The 17,369-nt window shown below is 62.5% G+C and overlaps 3 protein-coding genes across 4 annotated transcripts; 1 reads left to right on the top strand and 2 right to left on the bottom strand.

The window, feature by feature from the left end:
* The first annotated feature begins 73 nt into the window (after positions 1-73).
* Positions 74-1,431, top strand: SSNA1 (SS nuclear autoantigen 1). The gene is given in 3 exon segments (NM_001266384.2): positions 74-195; positions 485-684; positions 1,210-1,431. Coding segments are annotated over 3 exon segments (360 nt in total). The 5' UTR covers positions 74-143; the 3' UTR covers positions 1,318-1,431.
* A 1,550-nt stretch (positions 1,432-2,981) lies between these two features.
* TPRN (taperin) lies at positions 2,982-17,352 on the bottom strand. Its single transcript, XM_015116273.3, has 5 exons — positions 15,816-17,352; positions 10,712-13,658; positions 3,827-4,067; positions 3,632-3,738; positions 2,982-3,547 (listed from the first exon to the last, which is right to left on the bottom strand). The coding sequence occupies exons 2-5, from the start codon at positions 12,539-12,541 to the stop codon at positions 3,485-3,487; spliced, it is 2,241 nt and encodes a 746-aa protein (XP_014971759.3). The 5' UTR covers positions 12,542-13,658; positions 15,816-17,352; the 3' UTR covers positions 2,982-3,484.
* Positions 13,081-17,352, bottom strand: TMEM203 (transmembrane protein 203). Of its 2 annotated transcripts, XM_077965192.1 has the most exons (2): positions 15,816-17,352; positions 13,081-13,658 (listed from the first exon to the last, which is right to left on the bottom strand). In XM_077965192.1, exon 1 carries the CDS (start codon positions 17,116-17,118, stop codon positions 16,708-16,710), a length of 411 nt encoding a protein of 136 aa, XP_077821318.1. In that variant the 5' UTR covers positions 17,119-17,352; the 3' UTR covers positions 13,081-13,658; positions 15,816-16,707.
* Positions 17,353-17,369: the final 17 nt, after the last annotated feature.

Raw genomic sequence — 17,369 nt, 5'->3', positions numbered from 1 at the left:
CAAGTCTGCACGCGCAGCCATGACGCGCACAAGGCGCTCAGCGATGACGCGTAGTTCGGCGCGCCGTCAGGGAGTCGTGCGCAGGCGCGGACAGCGCTGGTTCCGCGTCGGTTGGGGTGGCGGGGCCCCGGGCGGCGTAGACCATGACCCAGCAGGGCGCGGCGCTGCAGAACTACAACAACGAGCTGGTCAAGTGTGAGCGGCGCAGCCGGGACGGGGAGGTCGGGAGGGCCGCAGGGCCGGGTTCCCGGCTCGCAGCGGGGTGCCCCTGGACCCGCCTAGTTGCGGGCATCGCGCAGCTGAGCAGAGCCCTCCGTGCCGGGGGCTGGGTGTCCGTGGCCCCGAGCCCTCGTTGGCTCGCAGGCCCCGCGCCGGGTGCTCGGGGGTGGTGCCTGACTCTGGCTTCCTCGGGTGGAAGGAGGCCCGCCCTCCGCCGCCGCGCTCCTGCCCTGGGCCCACAGCCCCGCCCCTCCCGGCCCCCCAGGCATAGAGGAGCTGTGCCAGAAGCGGGAAGAGCTGTGCCGGCAGATCCAGGAGGAGGAGGACGAGAAGCAGCGGCTGCAGAATGAGGTGAGGCAGCTGACGGAGAAGCTGGCCCGCGTCAACGAGAACCTGGCACGCAAGATTGCCTCTCGCAACGAGTTCGACCGGACCATCGCGGAGACGGAGGCCGCCTACCTCAAGGTGGAGCTCGGGAGGCCAGGCGGAGCATCAGGGGATAGCCGCGGCAGGGGTGTAGCCGCGGCAGGGCGTCAGGACCGTCTGGGGCTCCCAGCTGTGGGCAGTCTGTGCCTCGCTGGCATGTCGGGCAGGAGCAGCGTGGCCAGGCCCATTGAGGAACCCAGGCTGCTGCGGGAGTGACCGTGGGGCTGTCTGGGGGACCTGGGGCATCCTGGGTCCTGGTCTTCATCCGGTTCTCGCTAGCCATGTGGTTCTTTTTGCTTAGAGTGTGAAGAGCCACGTCTTGGGCCAGTGCTAACCCAGCCTGGCTTTGAGGGTGGGGAGGAAGTGTTCCGGGTCAGATTCAGGAGGGAAGAGGGCCCTGTTACCCCGTCTGCCAGTCCCCTTGGGCTTCCGCCTTCCCCCGCACAGGATCCCTTGGCTACAGCACCCACAGCCAGGTCCCAGAACCTGAGTGTGAGGACAGCTGGGGCTTAGGAACTTCCCAGCAGGTGAACAGTAACAACTTTCTCACTTCTCTGGCCCCAGATTCTGGAGAGCTCCCAGACTTTGCTCAGCGTCCTCAAGAGGGAAGCTGGGAACCTGACCAAGGCTACAGCCTCAGACCAGAAAAGTAGCGGTGGCAGGGACAGCTGACCAGACCACGGGCAGGGCCTGCCTCTGTGCGCCCCTCAGCTCAGCCCCGACAAGTCTGTCCTCAGAGCGTCTTTGTTCTTCACAGCAGCAGCTGCCTTCCCTCACTGTCCCCGGTGCCGAGAGGGGCGGCTGCCAGCCTCTACTGGCATCATTGACAAGCCAGGGCACAGCCCACCCAGGGGCTTCGTGCTCACACGGGCTGTGGGGATGGTGGGTTCCAGGTCAGCTCTGCAAAGGGCCTGTCTCTGTGGCACCCACACTCCTGCCCTGCTGGGGAGGCCCTGGTTGTCTGAGCACCATGGGGGCCCCCTCAGCTTGTCCCTCCTCAGCCAGCAGAGGCCCAGGGCAGGGGACAGGGGTTCTCCTTCACCCCAGAACCCAAACCTCAGGGCTCACCCCTGTGGCCTGTGATTATCAATAAAGATTATCTTTGTAAAGGTCCGTGCCAGCCTGCTGCTTGCCCGTGTCAACAGTGTGGGGCTGCCAGACACCCGCAGAGCCAGAGCCTGAGGCTCCCCCTTGGGAAAGGAGGGAGGAGGCGTCTGGAGTGGTCTCCCTATGACTGCCCAACTAGCCTCAGGGACACCGCTGAGGGTGCCCACCCTGCCCAGGCCAGCGCCACCCTCGGCCCTCCCCAGCAGGGCCGCTGGTCCTCTTCCCCTGACTGGCCCACGGCTCACCCTCCTCTCAGCTCTGCTCGCTCGTCCTGTTCTCTGCCACACCCTGGTGTCCAGCATAGGACCCAGCCCAGAGAGACAGCTAGGGATGCCAAGCATATCTAGCAGCTGCCTCAGACTCAGGTCTCTCTCAGCAAGGACTGGGGGGCTTCACACCCCCTACCCCCACCAGTTCCTCCTTGCAAGTCCTGCTTGGCCTGATGACACCACTGCTGCCACCAGGCCCTGCTGCCCCTTTCCCTGGCCGCATGCCAAGCACTGGCCACCTCCATCCTTCTGCGTGCCCTGGGGCCTCTGTTCTGTCCCTGCAGCAACCAAGCACTGCCTGAGGACTGGGCCTATTTGGGAAGCGTGTGTTGATCCAGAGGGTCCAGAAAAGAGCTGGGCCCACCCCCCAACCAGGGAAATACACCAAACTCTCCCACCGGAGTCTGGCCAGACAGCAGCGCTTTGCTCTATGGTTTGGTTCTCCAGGGAGGAAACGGGGCTTGGGTTCAGAGGGTTGTAAACAGCCCCAGATCTGGCTGCCCGGGCAGGTGCTGATCCCCACTTGCCTCATCCTGTGGGGGTCAGGGGGCACGCCAAGCCCAGCAGGAGACACTGTACCCTGTGCTGCCCTCATGCTGCCCTTCCCTTGGTCCCTCCACAGGCTCTGGGCCCCTCAGAGAAGTCACTTCAGGCCCAACAGCTGCAACACTCACCCTCCCACCTGAAGTCTAGGCCCCTGACAGCAGGCCTGGCATCCTACCTCCCACAGTGCCAGCTCTGGGAGGCTGGGGTGGAGGGGCAACAGGTTAACAGGCCGTAGAAGTTGGGGGGTCAGAGCCTTGGCCACTGGGACATCAAGGAGTGGGGGTACCAGACTGGGGTCCCCTCCCACACACCCTGGCACAGACGTGCAAGCTGGGGCCCACTGGACCCCATGTGGCCTCTTACTGCAGAGACCTGCCCCTGCTCCCCTCTCAGCCAAGGACCACGCAGTGGGGATGCCAGCAGCCTTGTCCAGTGCTGTTTATTGAGTCCATCGTCAGAGGCAGGAAAGATGCCACTCATCACAGAGGGCATGGGGGCTGCGGGCAGGGGCTTAGGGTCCTGCAGAGGACAAGTAGCTGGGACAGCCCTTCACCCCAGACCCCCCATGGCCGCTGGGAGGCAGGCTGAGGAGACAGGACAGGGAACTGCCAGGTGTAGAATCTGCACAGTCCCCTGCCGGGTTGCAGATGGCCACCACCCAGCAGACCCCTGACCTCACCCACAGGCAGTTCCCCACCCCACTCCCCGCCTGGGCCCTCCCAAACCAGGGCCGGGGAGTGAGACCCAGACCTGGTCCCAATGGCAGGAGGCACCCTGGCTGCTTCCAAGGCCAGGAGGGGTGGGTGGAATACGGTGAGACCAGACAAGGCAGAAGTGGGTGCAGTAGTCCCTGGCTACTGCCCAGCTTCCGGGACTCCCACAGCTGGGGCTCAGCCTTGGTCCTGGCAGTGCTGGGCTCAGAAATAAAGGGCTGGCTCGCTGCGGAAGTCCGAGAGGTCATTCTGACTGGCAGGTGTGAGCTGAAAGTGAGAGAACAGAATGTGGACACATGGGCTCGCCCAGGCTTCAGACTCCCCGAAGCGCTCCCCTCCCCTGCAGCTCACCATGGCCTCTGCGGGCGGGGGCTCTGCCTCCCTCGGGGCCTGCTCTAGTGCCTGCTCCTGCCACTTGCTGAAGGCCACAGAGTGCTTCGGGGTGTAGCTGGACAGGCCTGTGAACGGAGATGCACACGTGGACATGTGGACACAGACCAGGCTCCACCCCGCCCAGGCTGCCTGTCCCCCTAGGTGGGCACCCACCTGAGCTGCCCTCTGGCAGCCGAGAGCTCTCGGGTCTCACGCTGCTCACAAACGTGGCCCGGGGCAGGAAGAGTGCAAAGGGCTTCTCCTCTGAGCCGGAACCCTCTTCCTCCTCTTCCTCTTCCTCCTCCTCCTCCTCCTCCTCCTCCTCATGCTCCACCTCTTCCTCCTGTGCTAGGGAGCTCTCGGAGGGGTACTCAAATGTGGTCTGCAGGCTTTTGTCATTGAAGGAGATCTTCATCTGGGAGTGAGAGTCACATGAACCAGGGCTGAGGGCCCACATGGGCACAATGCCAGGGGCTCAGGTCCAGCCCTCAGGATGAGGCTGACCCAAGTGGGGCGCCGGACGCGCCGGATGCACCATCAACCCTTCGGGGGCTCCAGGAGGTGGGCAAAGACCTCTCCAGCTGGACCCTGCAGGCGTCCATCCCCTCCACCCTGGGGGCCAACTTCCCCTCCCAATCCCAGCCAGGGAGCAAACTCTGATCAGGACCAGAAGCCCAAAGCCTCTGGGTCCCCAGAAGCGTCTAAACCAGCTCCCGGGGCTACCATCTCAGGACCCTCCTGCTCTGCTGTCTGGGCAGAGCACCAGCTGGGGGGACACTGGGGTGGACACATCCCCTCCCACTAGAGCAGGAACAGGGCAGAAGAGAGGCTGTCCCCTCAGGGGTCTTGCCCTCTAGGCTCCAGGCAGCTCCTGCTGGTGTCTGGGGCCTCTCTCTAAAGCCAAGTTCATGTCCTGGTTTACTGGATGCCTGGACAATCCGGCAGAGCACGGACCCCCCATTGCTGACAAGGGCCTTTGTGAGGCGTCAAGCCGGGCGGTAGCCCCAGGCACCATCACCCACCGAACATAGTTGAGAGTTGGCCTGAGGGACTGTGCAGAGTGAGAAACCGCCTCCACTGAGCCTGGGTGCCAGCGACCCCAGCAATGACCCCTTCCTCACCCTGCTGTCCCTCTGGCCCTCGTCCTCCGTCCCCGCTTCGTAGGCTGCAGGATTTCACATCTGAGCAAATGCTTTCCTTTTCCCAGTGGCCTTGAAGCCCAGGCAGGCCTGCTGGTTCCCAGGGGCAATGGGAGCAGTGGTCAGGACTCTCCACCTCCCCTGACCGGGGCTTGCATGGGGCTAAGCTCCCCACAACAGCCGAGCTCCCACCGCTCAGCTGCACTCAGCCGGGCCCCAGTGGTCCCCCATGAAAATGAGCGGCCCCCACCTGCAGCAGATGGGAGCGGCCCTGCCGGAGCTCGAAATATTAAACTCTTCCTGGGCACAGGACACCAGCAGCTCAAGTTCCTCCTCCTCCCCTAGAAGGACCCAGAGGCAGGAGCCGGGCCCCAGGCAGAGAACCACTGCAGCCAGGCACAGTAGGATGAGACAGCCTCTAAGGAAGCAGCTGAGGCCACACAGGGCTGCCAGGACAGGGCCGAGGGCACACGCTCCCGCCATCATGCCCTCTCCCGCAGTGGCCACACGGCCCACAGCCAAGCGTACCCTTGGGTCCCTTCTCACCATGAACATCCCCACCTCCCACAGCCGGGGGGGCCACCCTTTGTGCCCAAACCTCCAGCTTCCCTTCTCAGCACAGCTCACACAGAGCCCTGCTGGGCAACTCAGCTGCCTGCTTGCATCCCTACCCTAGGCCTCAGCACCCCAGCTGTCTGCACGGATGAGCGGGGGAGGGGGAGGCCACCTGGATCAGACAAAACAAGGAGAAAGGCACCAGCTCCTGTCCCTTAACTGCCCCGCCTGTGGCTAGGCCCACCTGGCCCTCCAACGCTCATCCCACAGGAGACCAGGCAGGGAGAGGCTGGGACAGACCCTACAAACACCCACCCACTGCCAGCCCACTTGGGGATGCGGTCACCCAGCCCTCCCAGACTCATGCTTTGGGACAGATACCCCAGGTGGAGGTGCTCAAGGCAGGACAGGGCTGGTGGGCCAGAGGTCTCCCACAGCCCCAAAGTCCAGCAACAAATGGGGCTTCCAGTCGCCCTGGATACGTGGAGCTAACCCAGATGACCCCGAAGTCCTCAGGCCCAGCCCCCATGGCTGAGAACACAGAAGGGCCGGCTGCCAGGGCTGCAGGATTAGTGCCCTCGCTCGTGCACATGACCAGTCCCAGCAGGGGGGCTGCGGGGGCTGGGTGCACATGGGCCCTGAGCCTGGTACAGCCTGGCCAGGCAGTGGGGAGCGGGGGGTGGACAGGCAGCCCCTGTCTGCCCTCAGCTGGGGCCCAGGGCTCTGGTCACGTCCTGCCTCCCCAGGTCTCCTCAGCTGGGCTGGTGCACAGCCCTCCCCTCCCACTGTGGAGACAGGTCAGTGGGTCACAGGACACCCCGTGACTCATGCTGTGGGCAGCCTGAAGACCCCAGGACGCAGGATGGGCAGAGGGTGTGGCCAGGGGCTGGCAATGCAGCCTATCAGGGACTTCGCCTGGCGCAGCCAACAGAGAGCCCACAGGTGGGTCCCGGCTCAGCCCAGCCTCCCAGCGGAGCCTCCTGGCTTCTCAGGACCCTTTTGTTCTTGCTCCACTCACCCTGCCTGTGCACACCTAGCTTTGGTTACCAAAGGGCCTGGCCTCCACCCGGGACAAAGGGCCAAGCAGCCAGCCCCAACCTGCCCAGATGGAGGTGTGAGCTGAGCCCAGCCCTGCCCCTCCCTCCTCCCTGCACACGGCTACCTGCCTCCCATCCCCCACGCAGCCCCAGCCAACGCTCCCACGGGTGGCCGGACCCTAGACCAGGCTGCCCGAGTGCAACGTCCACAGCAGGCTCCCGGGACGCTGGGTGCTCCCTGAGTCAAGTGTGGCCCCAGCGCCAGGCACAGCCTCCACCCATGAGAAAGCTGAGGGAGGAGGGTCCAGGCAGCTGCTGGGGTCCCTGGCTTCAGAAAGACCACCTAGGTGGCACCTATGGGAAGAGCTGGTGGAGAGGCGGGAAGGAAAGGAAAGTTGACAAGAAGGGGCTCAGCCAACAACAGTGAGAGATGCAACAGCCGCTGGCCACCCAGGATCTGCGTTGCACATGGGGAGAGGCAGGGAGGAGCCCAGTCTGGGGCTTGGTGCTGGCCGGGAGGTGGTGTCAGCAGGAAGGGCAGATGTCAGGGTGGCACTTGGGTCTAAGGATCAGAGAGCGAGGCCTTGGGAGTGGAGGCGGAAGTCCCACAGCAGGTGAGGGCAGACGGCTCTAGGTGTCCAGGACTGAGCCCTGGGGACACTGACATGCTCCAGCTGGGCAGAGAGCCAGAAGGGGAGGAGGGGAGGAGGAGAGGAGGGCAGAGGGGAGAGGAAGGGGCAGCCAGACAGGTAGGAGCCAGGCCAGGTGGCGCTCCGCGAAGAGGAAAGGCTGCAGCGCCAAGTCCCACAGGCGGCGGGTGTGAGGATGAGAAGGAATGCCCCACCCTCCAGGAAAGCAGCCTGGGCGCGGCTGCAATAGCACACAGCAGTCTGCCCCAAGCTCAGCCTGCGAGACGGTGCACCTGCCGCTTCTGCCAATGGACAACTTAAATGGGCTTGTGCCTGCCAGGCGGCTCCCCCCACCCCCGGCACATAGGCCAGCAGCCCCCCACTGCCCAGAGCAGGGCGGCACCCCTCAGAGGCGTGCAAGGGCATCATACCCTGTGTGGGGACAGCCAGCCCCAGGGCAGGTGCCTCACAGACTCCCACCACCCAGACAACTCCACTGAAGAGCTGCCCTTCATCTGCACCCCAGGAAAAGCAGCAGCACCGCCAGTCACTGAGGCGCACAGTAAGCCGTTGGCCCACAGTCAGGTCCCGCTGGATTCTAAGCCCTGCAATCCCTGCACTCCACCCTCATGCTCTGGGGTCACACACAGCCAGTGGTCCCAACCAAAGGCTGGGGCCAGCACGGTGGCTCACGCCTGTAATCCCAGCACTTTGGGAGGGTGAGGCGGGTGGATCACCTGAGGTCAGGAGTTCGAGACCAGCCTGGCCAACATGGTGAAACCTTGTCTGTACTAAAAATACAATAATTAGTCGGGCGTGGTGGCACACACCTGTAATCCCAGCTACTCGGGAGACTGAGGCAGTAGAATCGCTTGAACCCTAGGAGATGGAGGTTGCCCTGAGCTGAGATACTGCTACTGCCCTCCAGCCTGGGTGACAGAGCAAGACTGTCTCAAAAAACAAAAAATAAAAAAAGGCTGCCTAGGGTGGTCAGGCAAGGCCAGGTACAGGACTCGCATGGGGCACCTTGCACCCCCACCTGTGAGTGCTCCTGGCCCAGGGGCCACAGAGTACATGGGACAGCCCTGCCCCGCAGCCCACTGTGCTGAGGCCAGCAAGCCATTCTGAAAGGCAGGGCAGCCCCATGCCTCCGTCCCCTCCTGATGGACATTCTGGCTCTTCCCAGGCAGGGCAGCTGGCCTGTACCCAGGCAGGAAGTCACAGCCAGCAGGTCATGCTGCTCTGGCAGGGCCCTGCCCGGGCCACCTGGCCATGCCAGGCATTGTCCATCTGGACTCCCACCCCTTCAGGCTGGCCTGAGCTCCTCCCTCCTGCTGGTCCAGGGCTTGTTTCCCAGGCTCAGCTTCTCTCCCCGACTGCATCTTTCTGCTCCTGTTGGCCCTCCGGCCCCCACCCTGCCCTTCTGATTCTAACCCAGCCACAAGTGACCCCCACAGTTCTGTCCCCCCTCCTTTTTTTTTTTTTTTTTTTTTTTTTTTTTTTTTTTGAGACGGAGTCTCGCTGTGTCGCCCGGGCTGGAGTGCAGTGGCCGGATCTCAGCTCACTGCAAGCTCCGCCTCCCGGGTTTACGCCATTCTCCCGCCTCAGCCTCCCGAGTAGCTGGGACTACAGGCGCCGCCACCTCGCCCGGCTAGTTTTTTGTACTTCTTTTTAGTAGAGACGGGGTTTCACCGTGTTAGCCAGGATGGTCTCGATCTCCTGACCTCGTGATCCGCCCGTCTCGGCCTCCCAAAGTGCTGGGATTACAGGCGTGAGCCACCGCGCCCGGCCTTTTTTTTTTTTTTTTTAAGACAGAGTTTCACTCTGTCGCCCAGGCTGGAGTGCAGTGGTGCCATCACGGCTCACTGTAAGCTCCGCCTCCCGGGTTCACACCATTCTCCTGCCTCAGCCTCCCGAGTAGCTGGGATTAAAGGTGCCTGCCACCACACCCAGCTAATTTTTTTATATCTTCTTAGTAGAGACGGGGTTTTACCATCTTGGCCAGGATTGTCTTGAACTCCTGACCTCGTGATCCACCCGCCTCGGCCTTCCAAAGTGCTGGGATTACAGGTGTGAGCCACCATGCCCGGCACAGTTCTGTCCCTTCTGAGGGCAAGATGGCCAGGCCCTAGGCAGCGGCCTCAAGTCCCAGGAAGAAGCCAGGCTCCCAGGGATGGCCACACAAGTTACGGGGAGGGGTTCTAGAAACAGGAACCTGAACTCAGTTCTCGCCCCACAAGCTCCATGACCTCATCTGACTCCTGAGCTGAGGTGCAGATTCCTCTCTACAAAGGGGGAGGTGTCCCCACTGCCACCTCTGGGGCAAGACCAGGAAGCACCCACCTCGCGTAGCCAGGGCCAAGGGTACGGACGCAGGGGAGGGAAAGGCAGACAGGAGCTGGGGGAGAGAGGCTGTGGCTATCAGACCGACCCCACCTCGATGGGCTGGGGTGATGCTCGGGCGAGGGTTGGGGAGACAGACCCATGTGGCTCCAGGAATGGGAGGGGCCCTGTGCCCAGCCCCAAGCCCCCACTGGAAGCACCTCAGGAGGGTTAGCACAGATGCCTGGGCCGGCAGACAGAGCAGGCAGGAGCACCAACGCCCTGGTTCCAGCAGGGGAGGATGGACAGGGAGAGGCACAATGCCAAGGCCAACCCCAGGCAGGAAGCAAACAGAGGGAGGCAGCAGCCTGTCTGCTGAGGGAGCCCGAAAGGTCCCATCCCCAGCCTGGGAAAACTGAGGCTGGAGGACAGCCCACCTCAGGGGTGAGCCTAGCCAGCACTGGCTCTGGGGCAGTGCCTGGACAGGAAGAGCCAAGGGAGACGCCCCAGGCCCCCGCTCAGTCCCCAGGGAAGGTACACCTGCTTCCTGACAGGTCACCGCAGATGGGGAAGTCACGTGGAGCTGCCCTTGGAATTTGCCCTGGGGAACAAATACAGGTGCAAGAATGACCAGGAAGAATCTGAGGATTTTCTTTTTCCTGTGCCCAGAGGGTTCCAGGCCACTGGCCAGGAGGGAGACTCCCCTGCCTGGCTGGCTCAGAGCCTCCAAAGTCCCCTTCTCCCCAGCAAGCTTCCCAAGCCCAGAACAGGCATATGCTAGACACTCACGCGGCACTCACGCGGCACTCCTGCCCAGCTCCCAGCCAGTGTGCTTTCTGGGGCATTGACAGCCCCCTCCAACTGGCTGGTGGGCTGCACCCCAGGGCTGACCGTGATGCAGGGATCCCACCAACCCCGATCACGGGCCTCTTCCCACTCACATCCTGGCGCCCCGCGCCCATGCAGCGGGCCCTCCAGGAGACCATGTGAGGCCACCCCCTCAAAGCCAAGCCTAGGGAGGAGCCCACAGGCCCAGGTCTGCTTCTTCCAACTGGACTGACAAAGGGACAGGCCCGCCCCGCTAATTCCATATGAGCCACAAGAACTGGCAAGAGGCACAGCACTGTCTGCCCCGGTGCTCTCCAGCAGCCTCGAAAGGCACACAGTAGGTCAGCTGTCCCCATGGCCCAAGTCAGGGGGCTCCACTGGGGCCCTGGACCCGGCACGGCTCACCCAGCCCCAGCTCGCCTCGAGTCCATATAGAAACCATCCTTTGCCCAGGCCAAGCGTCCTGGGATCAGGGCAGGTGCTGCCCACACGGTTGTGTGAGCTGTCACTCTCTCCCTCCTGGCCAGTGGCCCTGCCCCCACCACTGACCTTCTTTCTTGAGGAGCCAGCCTTGGTGAGGCAGGACTTCTGCAGGGCCAGGTAGCCGCCAATCACTTCGATCTCGTGCACGGTGGGGTAGCGCTTCTTCAGCGTGGGCCCCAGGAGGCAACCAGCCTTCTCCTCCTCGGCCTCCTGTGGCCGGGGCTTCCCGTTGGCCTGACTGAAGTTCTGGCCCTGCAGGGCCTCTGGCTTCCTCTTGGGCACCACTGTGAAGGTGTTGCTGCCCCGGGGCTGAAGCTCTGCCACGCACCCGGGTCTGGCAGGACGCAGGGAGCAGGGTAGTTTGGCTTCTTGGGGGGCCTCCTCCCAGTCTACCTCATCGATGAAGGTGACAGGCAGCCCTGGCTTCCCGTATTCCCGGCTACTCTTGTCCAAGCCAGGAACCCTGAGGCCCTCAGCAGGCTCAGCTTCTTCTGCAGCAGCCGGCAGGAAGGGGGGTGGTGAGGACGGCCTCTGCCACCTGATGGCCCGGTCAGTGAGGGCGGTGGCTGTCCTGGGACAGGCCCCCTCCTCGACTGCCCACTGTGCCTCGACCTCCACGGGGCTCTTCCCTTGGGCAGGCGCACCATCCCCTCCAGGCACCGGCTGGGATCCGAGCTCCTGGCTCGGGGAGGCCGGGCCCACGTCTCCCTTTGGCAGCTCCACGGACTGCGCCCCCTCAGGAGGAGGGGCCCCGGAGGCCTTGCTCTTGGGAATGAACATGAAGGAATTTCGAGAGTTTGCGCGGAGGCTGGCCAGCGCCCGGGCCTGGAGGTCCCCCGAGGGGATGGTCTCCATATCTGGCTTGGGGGCCGGCCGAATCTCGAAGGAGTCGTTGGCGCTGGTGGCTGCGGAGACGCACTGGCGCTGGCTAGGAGTGGCACTGGCAGGGGGCGAGGCTGGAGTGGCACTCGGGGTCCCGGGGCTGGGGGGCGGGTGGAGGGAGGGATCCCCCGACTCCACCTTTGGCTTCCACTGTCCTGACCCAGGCGGGGAGCCCGCGAGGCGGTTGGCAGGGCCGGCCCGGGGCTCCGGGACCAAGGGCCCGTTGGAGAGCAGGTGGGCGTCCGCACCGCGATGCAGACCCCGGGGGTGAACGGTGAAGGAGTTGCTGCCGGTCTTCTGGAGGAAGTCGCTGCGGCGGGCCCCGGGGCTCGCCCCTCCACCGCGGGGCCCGGGCGCGACGGGCGGGCTGGGGACGGCGGGCGGGAGCCGGGGCTGCGCGGGCGGCGGCGGCGGCGGCGGCGGGGGCGGGGGGCGGGCGCGCTCGGGGCTCTCGCGGCGGCGCGGCGCAGCGGGCGGGTCGAACCTCTCCAGCAGGCGGCTGACGCGGCCGGGCGGCGCCCCGTACACCAGCACCTCGGCGGCGCGGATCTGCGCGGCCCCTGGGGCGGGCGGGGAGGGCGGCGCGGGCGGGAAGCCGGGCACCGTCTCGATGATAAGGACGCTGTCGGCGCGGAGGGCGCGCACGCCGGGCACGCGGCGGTACCGCTCCAGCAGCCGCGCCCCCGCCGCGCCCCCGCCCCGCCGCCGCTCGGCCTCCAGCCGCATGAACGGGTTCTCGCGCAGCGGGCCCAGGCTCTCGGCCAGCACCCGCTGCTCGGGCTCCGCCGCCCCGGGCCCCGCGCCCCCGCCCAGCGCGGCCAGTTTGGCCCGCTTCCGCTCCAGGATCTCGCGCTTCCAGGCGGGCACCGCAGCGCGCGGCCCCGAGCCCGGCCGCCCCAGGGCGGCCATGCTTCGAACGCGGCCGCGGACGGCTGGACTGAGGGCCGGAGTGGCCGCCGCCGTCGCGGCAGACCTGGGCGCCGCGGCCACGCCCCCTCCCGGGCCACCGACCATTGGGGGGAAGCCCGCTCTCCCCGCCCCGCGCGGGACGCCCACCTATGGCAGGAGAGGAGGGCGGGCCCCTCAGGTGACCCTACCGATTGGACAACACTCTCCTCAACCCCGCCTCCCAAGGGACTTCATTGGACAACGCCTATCACCGGAGCCGGCCTCCATTGGGAAGGCCCCTCGGACACACCCAGGCGCCTCGCGCCGCTCACTGGCGGACCCCACTTCCGCCCCTGCGCTGTCGCCTCCCGGCGTCCCTGCGGGGAGCTGGGTGGGCGGCCCCTGGGCCCCGCGCCTCGAGTGACCTTGGCTGAGCTTGGGACTTCCTCACGCTGCCAGCACCGAGGCCGCCTGTTCCATCCGCTGAGGGTGCAGGAAGGGGGCTGCTCCAAGACCGAAGGCACCCGCGCCCATGGACGGTGCACAGGCCACACTCTGGCCCGGACCCTGCTTTCACCAGGGGCCCTCCGACCTCCGGCAGGTGCCTGCGGGGCTTCGAAATGCCAATTCTGGAGCCCTGAGCAGCCCCAACGAACCAGTTTCTCAGAAATCGCTAGTTTTTATAGGCTGCCCAGGTGGGAGCCTCTTACCCCAACCTTTCCATCCGTGGTCCCCACAAAGCATGTGCAGGAGCAGGCACAAAGGAAGCAGCCTCTCCCGCCACACGCAAGCAGGCTCACCAGGGCAGGGCCCTGTATGCTTGGACAGTTCTCCAATGCATTAAGAGCCAAAAAAAAAAAAAAAAAAAAAAAGCCAGGGTAACGGTGGGCCCCATAGGGCCGACCCCTGCGTCTTATCACTCCACCCTGCCGCCACGTTAAGGCTACTCCTCTCCCATCGGTTGAACTTCCCCCCATTCAGGCTCCAGATGCCATGACCCTGAGGGCACAGCCTCCAGGCCGACAAGTCCCTTCTGTCCCAGGGAGGGCTTCGGAGTGCTTCCACAGTCTTTCAAGCCTGCAGATAATAGGGAGATCGCTTGGAGCCATGGGGAGAAGGGGAATTGGAGTGCGGACATCACCGTTCCATCACCTGCCCTGCAGTCAGCAGCCTGCTCAGTAGACACTGCTGCTTCCCACACCACTTGCCTGTCAGGGACAGTGCTCCAGGGTCACCTGGGTCTCTGCGAAGACACAGAACAGGTTTTTCTTTTTTTAACTTGGGGATGCCCTCCTCAGCTTCTGTGCCCCATGACAGTCTGCAGCAGCCGCTAGCTTAATGCTGCCTTATTCTCCTGCCACTCCATTAAGCTGGAGAAAATAATTTTTTTTTTTTTTTTTTGAGATGGAGTCTTGCTCTTGTCACCCAGGCTGGAGTGCAGTGGCAGGATCTCGGCTCACTGCAACCTCCGCCTCCCGGATTCAAGTGATTCTCCTGCCTTAGCCTCCCAAGTATCTGGGGTTACAGGCACCTGCCACAACGCCCAGCTCATTTTTGTATTTTTAGTAGAGCCAGGGTTCTGCCATGTTGGCCAGACTGATCTCGAACTCCTGGCCTCGTGATCCGCCTGCCTTGGCCTCCCAAAGTGCTGAGATTACAGGCGTGAGCCACCGCGCCCGGCCAGAATTTCATTTCAGCCTTCCAGAAGCCAAGTGTCTCCTCCCATAGGGCCCTCCTCAAATCGCCTTTCCAAAGGAAGCATCCAATGTTCATCACTTCTACCCTAATAGGGTTGCCCAATTCTGAACTACCAAAATAAAACAGGGGAACACACAAAACACAAAATCTAGAAATAAATAACATCACGAGGAAACTCACTCCCACTGTTCAGCTTGAATCTGGCTTTGACAAAAGTTATGCCGACCCCAGGCTTGACACATTGTCGTAGCTGTGCAACAAACCAGATAAGCTGCCTCCAACACAAGCCCCTCCACGGTTTACACAACTAAGCATACACGCCAGGCAGAGGCGGACACTGCAATACGCTGGCCAGGCTGATGCATGAGAGCAGAGGTCAGCACACCTGTGTAACGAGCCAGATAGGACTTTTTTTTTTTTTTTTTGAGATGGAGTCTCGCTCTGTTGCCCAGGCTGGAGTGCAGTGGTGCTAGCTATCTTGGCTGACCGCAACCTCTGCCTCCCAGGTTCAAGCAATTCTCCTGCCTCAGCCTCCAGAGTAGCTGGGATTACGGGCATGCGCCACCATGCCCAGCTAATTTTAGTATTTTTAGTAGAGACGGGGTTTCACCATGTTGGTCAGGCTGGTCTCAAACTCCTGACCTCGTGATCCGCCCGCCTCAGCCACCCAAAGTGCTGGGATTACAAGCGTGAGCCACCGCGTCTGGCCCCAGATAGGAAATATTTTAGCCCACTGGTTTCTGCCAGGGACAGTTTTGTCCCCCAGGGCCCTTGACAATGTCTAGATAAACATCTGGTTGTCACAAGTGAAGGTTGCTACTGGCATCTATCCAGGAGAGACAGAAACACTGCGAAACAGCCTGCATCCTCACTAGAGAATCTTCTGGCCCTGAAGGCCAAGAGTGCCAAGTAAGAGACCTTGGACTCTGAGGGTCATATTCACTCTCTGTCACACGTTCTGCTTTTGCTTTTTTTTGCGGGGGGACAGAGTCTTGCTCTGTCACCCAGGCTGCAGTGCAGTGGCGCAATCTCGGCTCACTGCAATCTCTGCCTCCTGAGTTCACGCCATTCTCCTGCCTCAGCCTCCCGAGTAGCTGGGACTATAGGTGCCCACCACCATGCCCGGCTAATTTTTGTATTTTTAGTAGAGACGGGGTTTCACCGTGTTAGCCAGGATGGTCTCGATCTCCTGCCTCGTGATCCGCCCTCCTCAGCCTCCCAAAGTGCTGGGATTACAGGCGTGAGCCACCGCACCCGGCCTGCTTTTAATTATTTAGGGGTGTAAAAACCATCCTCAGCTCAAGGGTCACACAAAAACAGGCCTTAGGACATTGTTTGCTGATCCCCGCGCTACAGAGTGCCAAGGCCCACACAATACCACACACTGGCAAGAAGTCACGGGCTCTGGGGTCACAAACTATTCAACGGGTCTTCAACGTGAGCCTAGACTGTTGTCTTCACACAGGGTGGGGCGGGTGCCTGAGTTACCGGCCTCCTAGAGCAGGAAGGAGGGATTCTCCAGAACGAGTGATTCCCACCACCACCACCATCCACTAAGCTCTAGCCACAGGTTTCAACCCATCTGAAACTGCAGCTCTGTAACCAGTTACACCATGCAGCAGAGAGTATCTCAATATTCATCACATTTAACCTTTGAGGGGTACAGGCAACCACTATTCATTTCAGGAAAACATTCTCTTACTTTATTTGCATCTCAGCAAAGGTTCTCATTTGGCACCTGACTGGCATCAAACCAAAGTTCATAGGCCAACAAAGCTGGGCCACTCACAAGTTTCCCATTTGTAGGTCTCAGTGCCTATGAGTATCCGACACCTGTTCCTCTCTTCAGTCTCTCAGGGAGGCTTAAATCTGTCTCAGGTGTGCTAAGAGTGCCAGCCACAAGGTGGTGAAAAGGTCCACGGAACTGCAGTCTTCGCTGGGATAGGAAACCAAGCAGTGCCTGGACAGCAGAGCTCTTTTCGTGGGCAAGAGATAACCAGACAGGACCCTAATCGTGCTCTTATTCAACATTCTTCTCTCTCTGCCTAGACTGGAATAAAAAGCCAATCTCTCGTGGCACAGGGGAGATACAAGCTGGTTTACATTTGATCTAACAAAGGCATCTACCGAAGTCTGGTCTGGATGGACGGCACAGGGAGCTCTCAGGTCAGCGCTGCTGGTTGGAGGACATTCCTGAGTCCAGCTTTGCAGCCTCTGTGCAACAGTACTTTCCCAGGATCCACAGGAAATACTCAGAGTCCACCGGGACATTTTACTTATATTCAGCTTCCAAGTGTCAGAGGGGTTCAGGACTGCCTGGCCTGGGGGCCTCCTCAGGACCTCAATTCAGGATTATCTACTCAAAGCATTAAATAAAAAGAAATACATTTTCAGGATGAAGGCTGCTCTTTTAAACCCTGCTGAAGAAACCATTTCAGGCAGGATTGAAATAGGAAAACCGGGCACTCAGTTCGGCGCAAGCAGGAGTTGCCTTTAGACTAGAGAGCCTCTCCTCCGGTGCGGCGCAAGTAGGGCCTCGGCTTGAGGTCAGCATTCTAGCCGTCCAGCGCTCCCTCTCCGGCACCTCGGTGAGGCTAGTTGACCCGACAGGCGCGGATCATGAGCAGCTGCAGGAGAATGAAGACCGGGGACGTAATGAGGCCGAACCAGAGCTCCCGAGTCTGCTCCGCCAGCTTCTGGCACAACAGCATCTCGAAGACGAACTTGAGACTCAGGACCGTGAGGACCCAGAAAAGGCGGAGCACCGCCAGCCGCTTCTCTCCATCCTGGAAGAGGCGCACGGACACGATGGTGGTGAAGTAGGTGCTTAGCCCGTCAGCGGCGAAGAAAGGCACGAACACGTTCCACCAGGAGAGGCCCGGGACCAGGCCATCCACACGCAGTGCCAGCAGCACAGAGAACACCAGCAGGGCCAGCAGGTGCACGAAGATCTCGAAGGTGGCGAAGCCTAGCCACTGCACCAGCTCCCGGAGCGAGAAGAGCATCGCGCCCGTTGAGCGCGGGCCGGGACCCGGCCGAGCGTGCCACCCGCGGGGCTGCGTCTCCTCTCCCCGTGGCCCTCGCCCGCGCCTGCCGCCGCTGCTGCGAGCGAGAGGCAGAGAGCGGCCCCGCCACCCCCAGCCCTCGGCCCTGGTGCGCCGGCAATGCCCTGGCCCCGACCCGGGACTCAACCCTGGCCGCCGGTGGACGCCCGCCTCGATCGGACGCCATGCCCCACCGGGCGCGTCCCTAGTGC

Source organism: Macaca mulatta, chromosome 15 (assembly GCF_049350105.2).
Source record: "Macaca mulatta isolate MMU2019108-1 chromosome 15, T2T-MMU8v2.0, whole genome shotgun sequence".
Classification (NCBI taxonomy): Eukaryota; Metazoa; Chordata; class Mammalia; order Primates; family Cercopithecidae; genus Macaca; species Macaca mulatta.
Note: the sequence above shows the minus strand (reverse complement) of the source record. Positions and strands in the feature narration are given on the sequence as shown.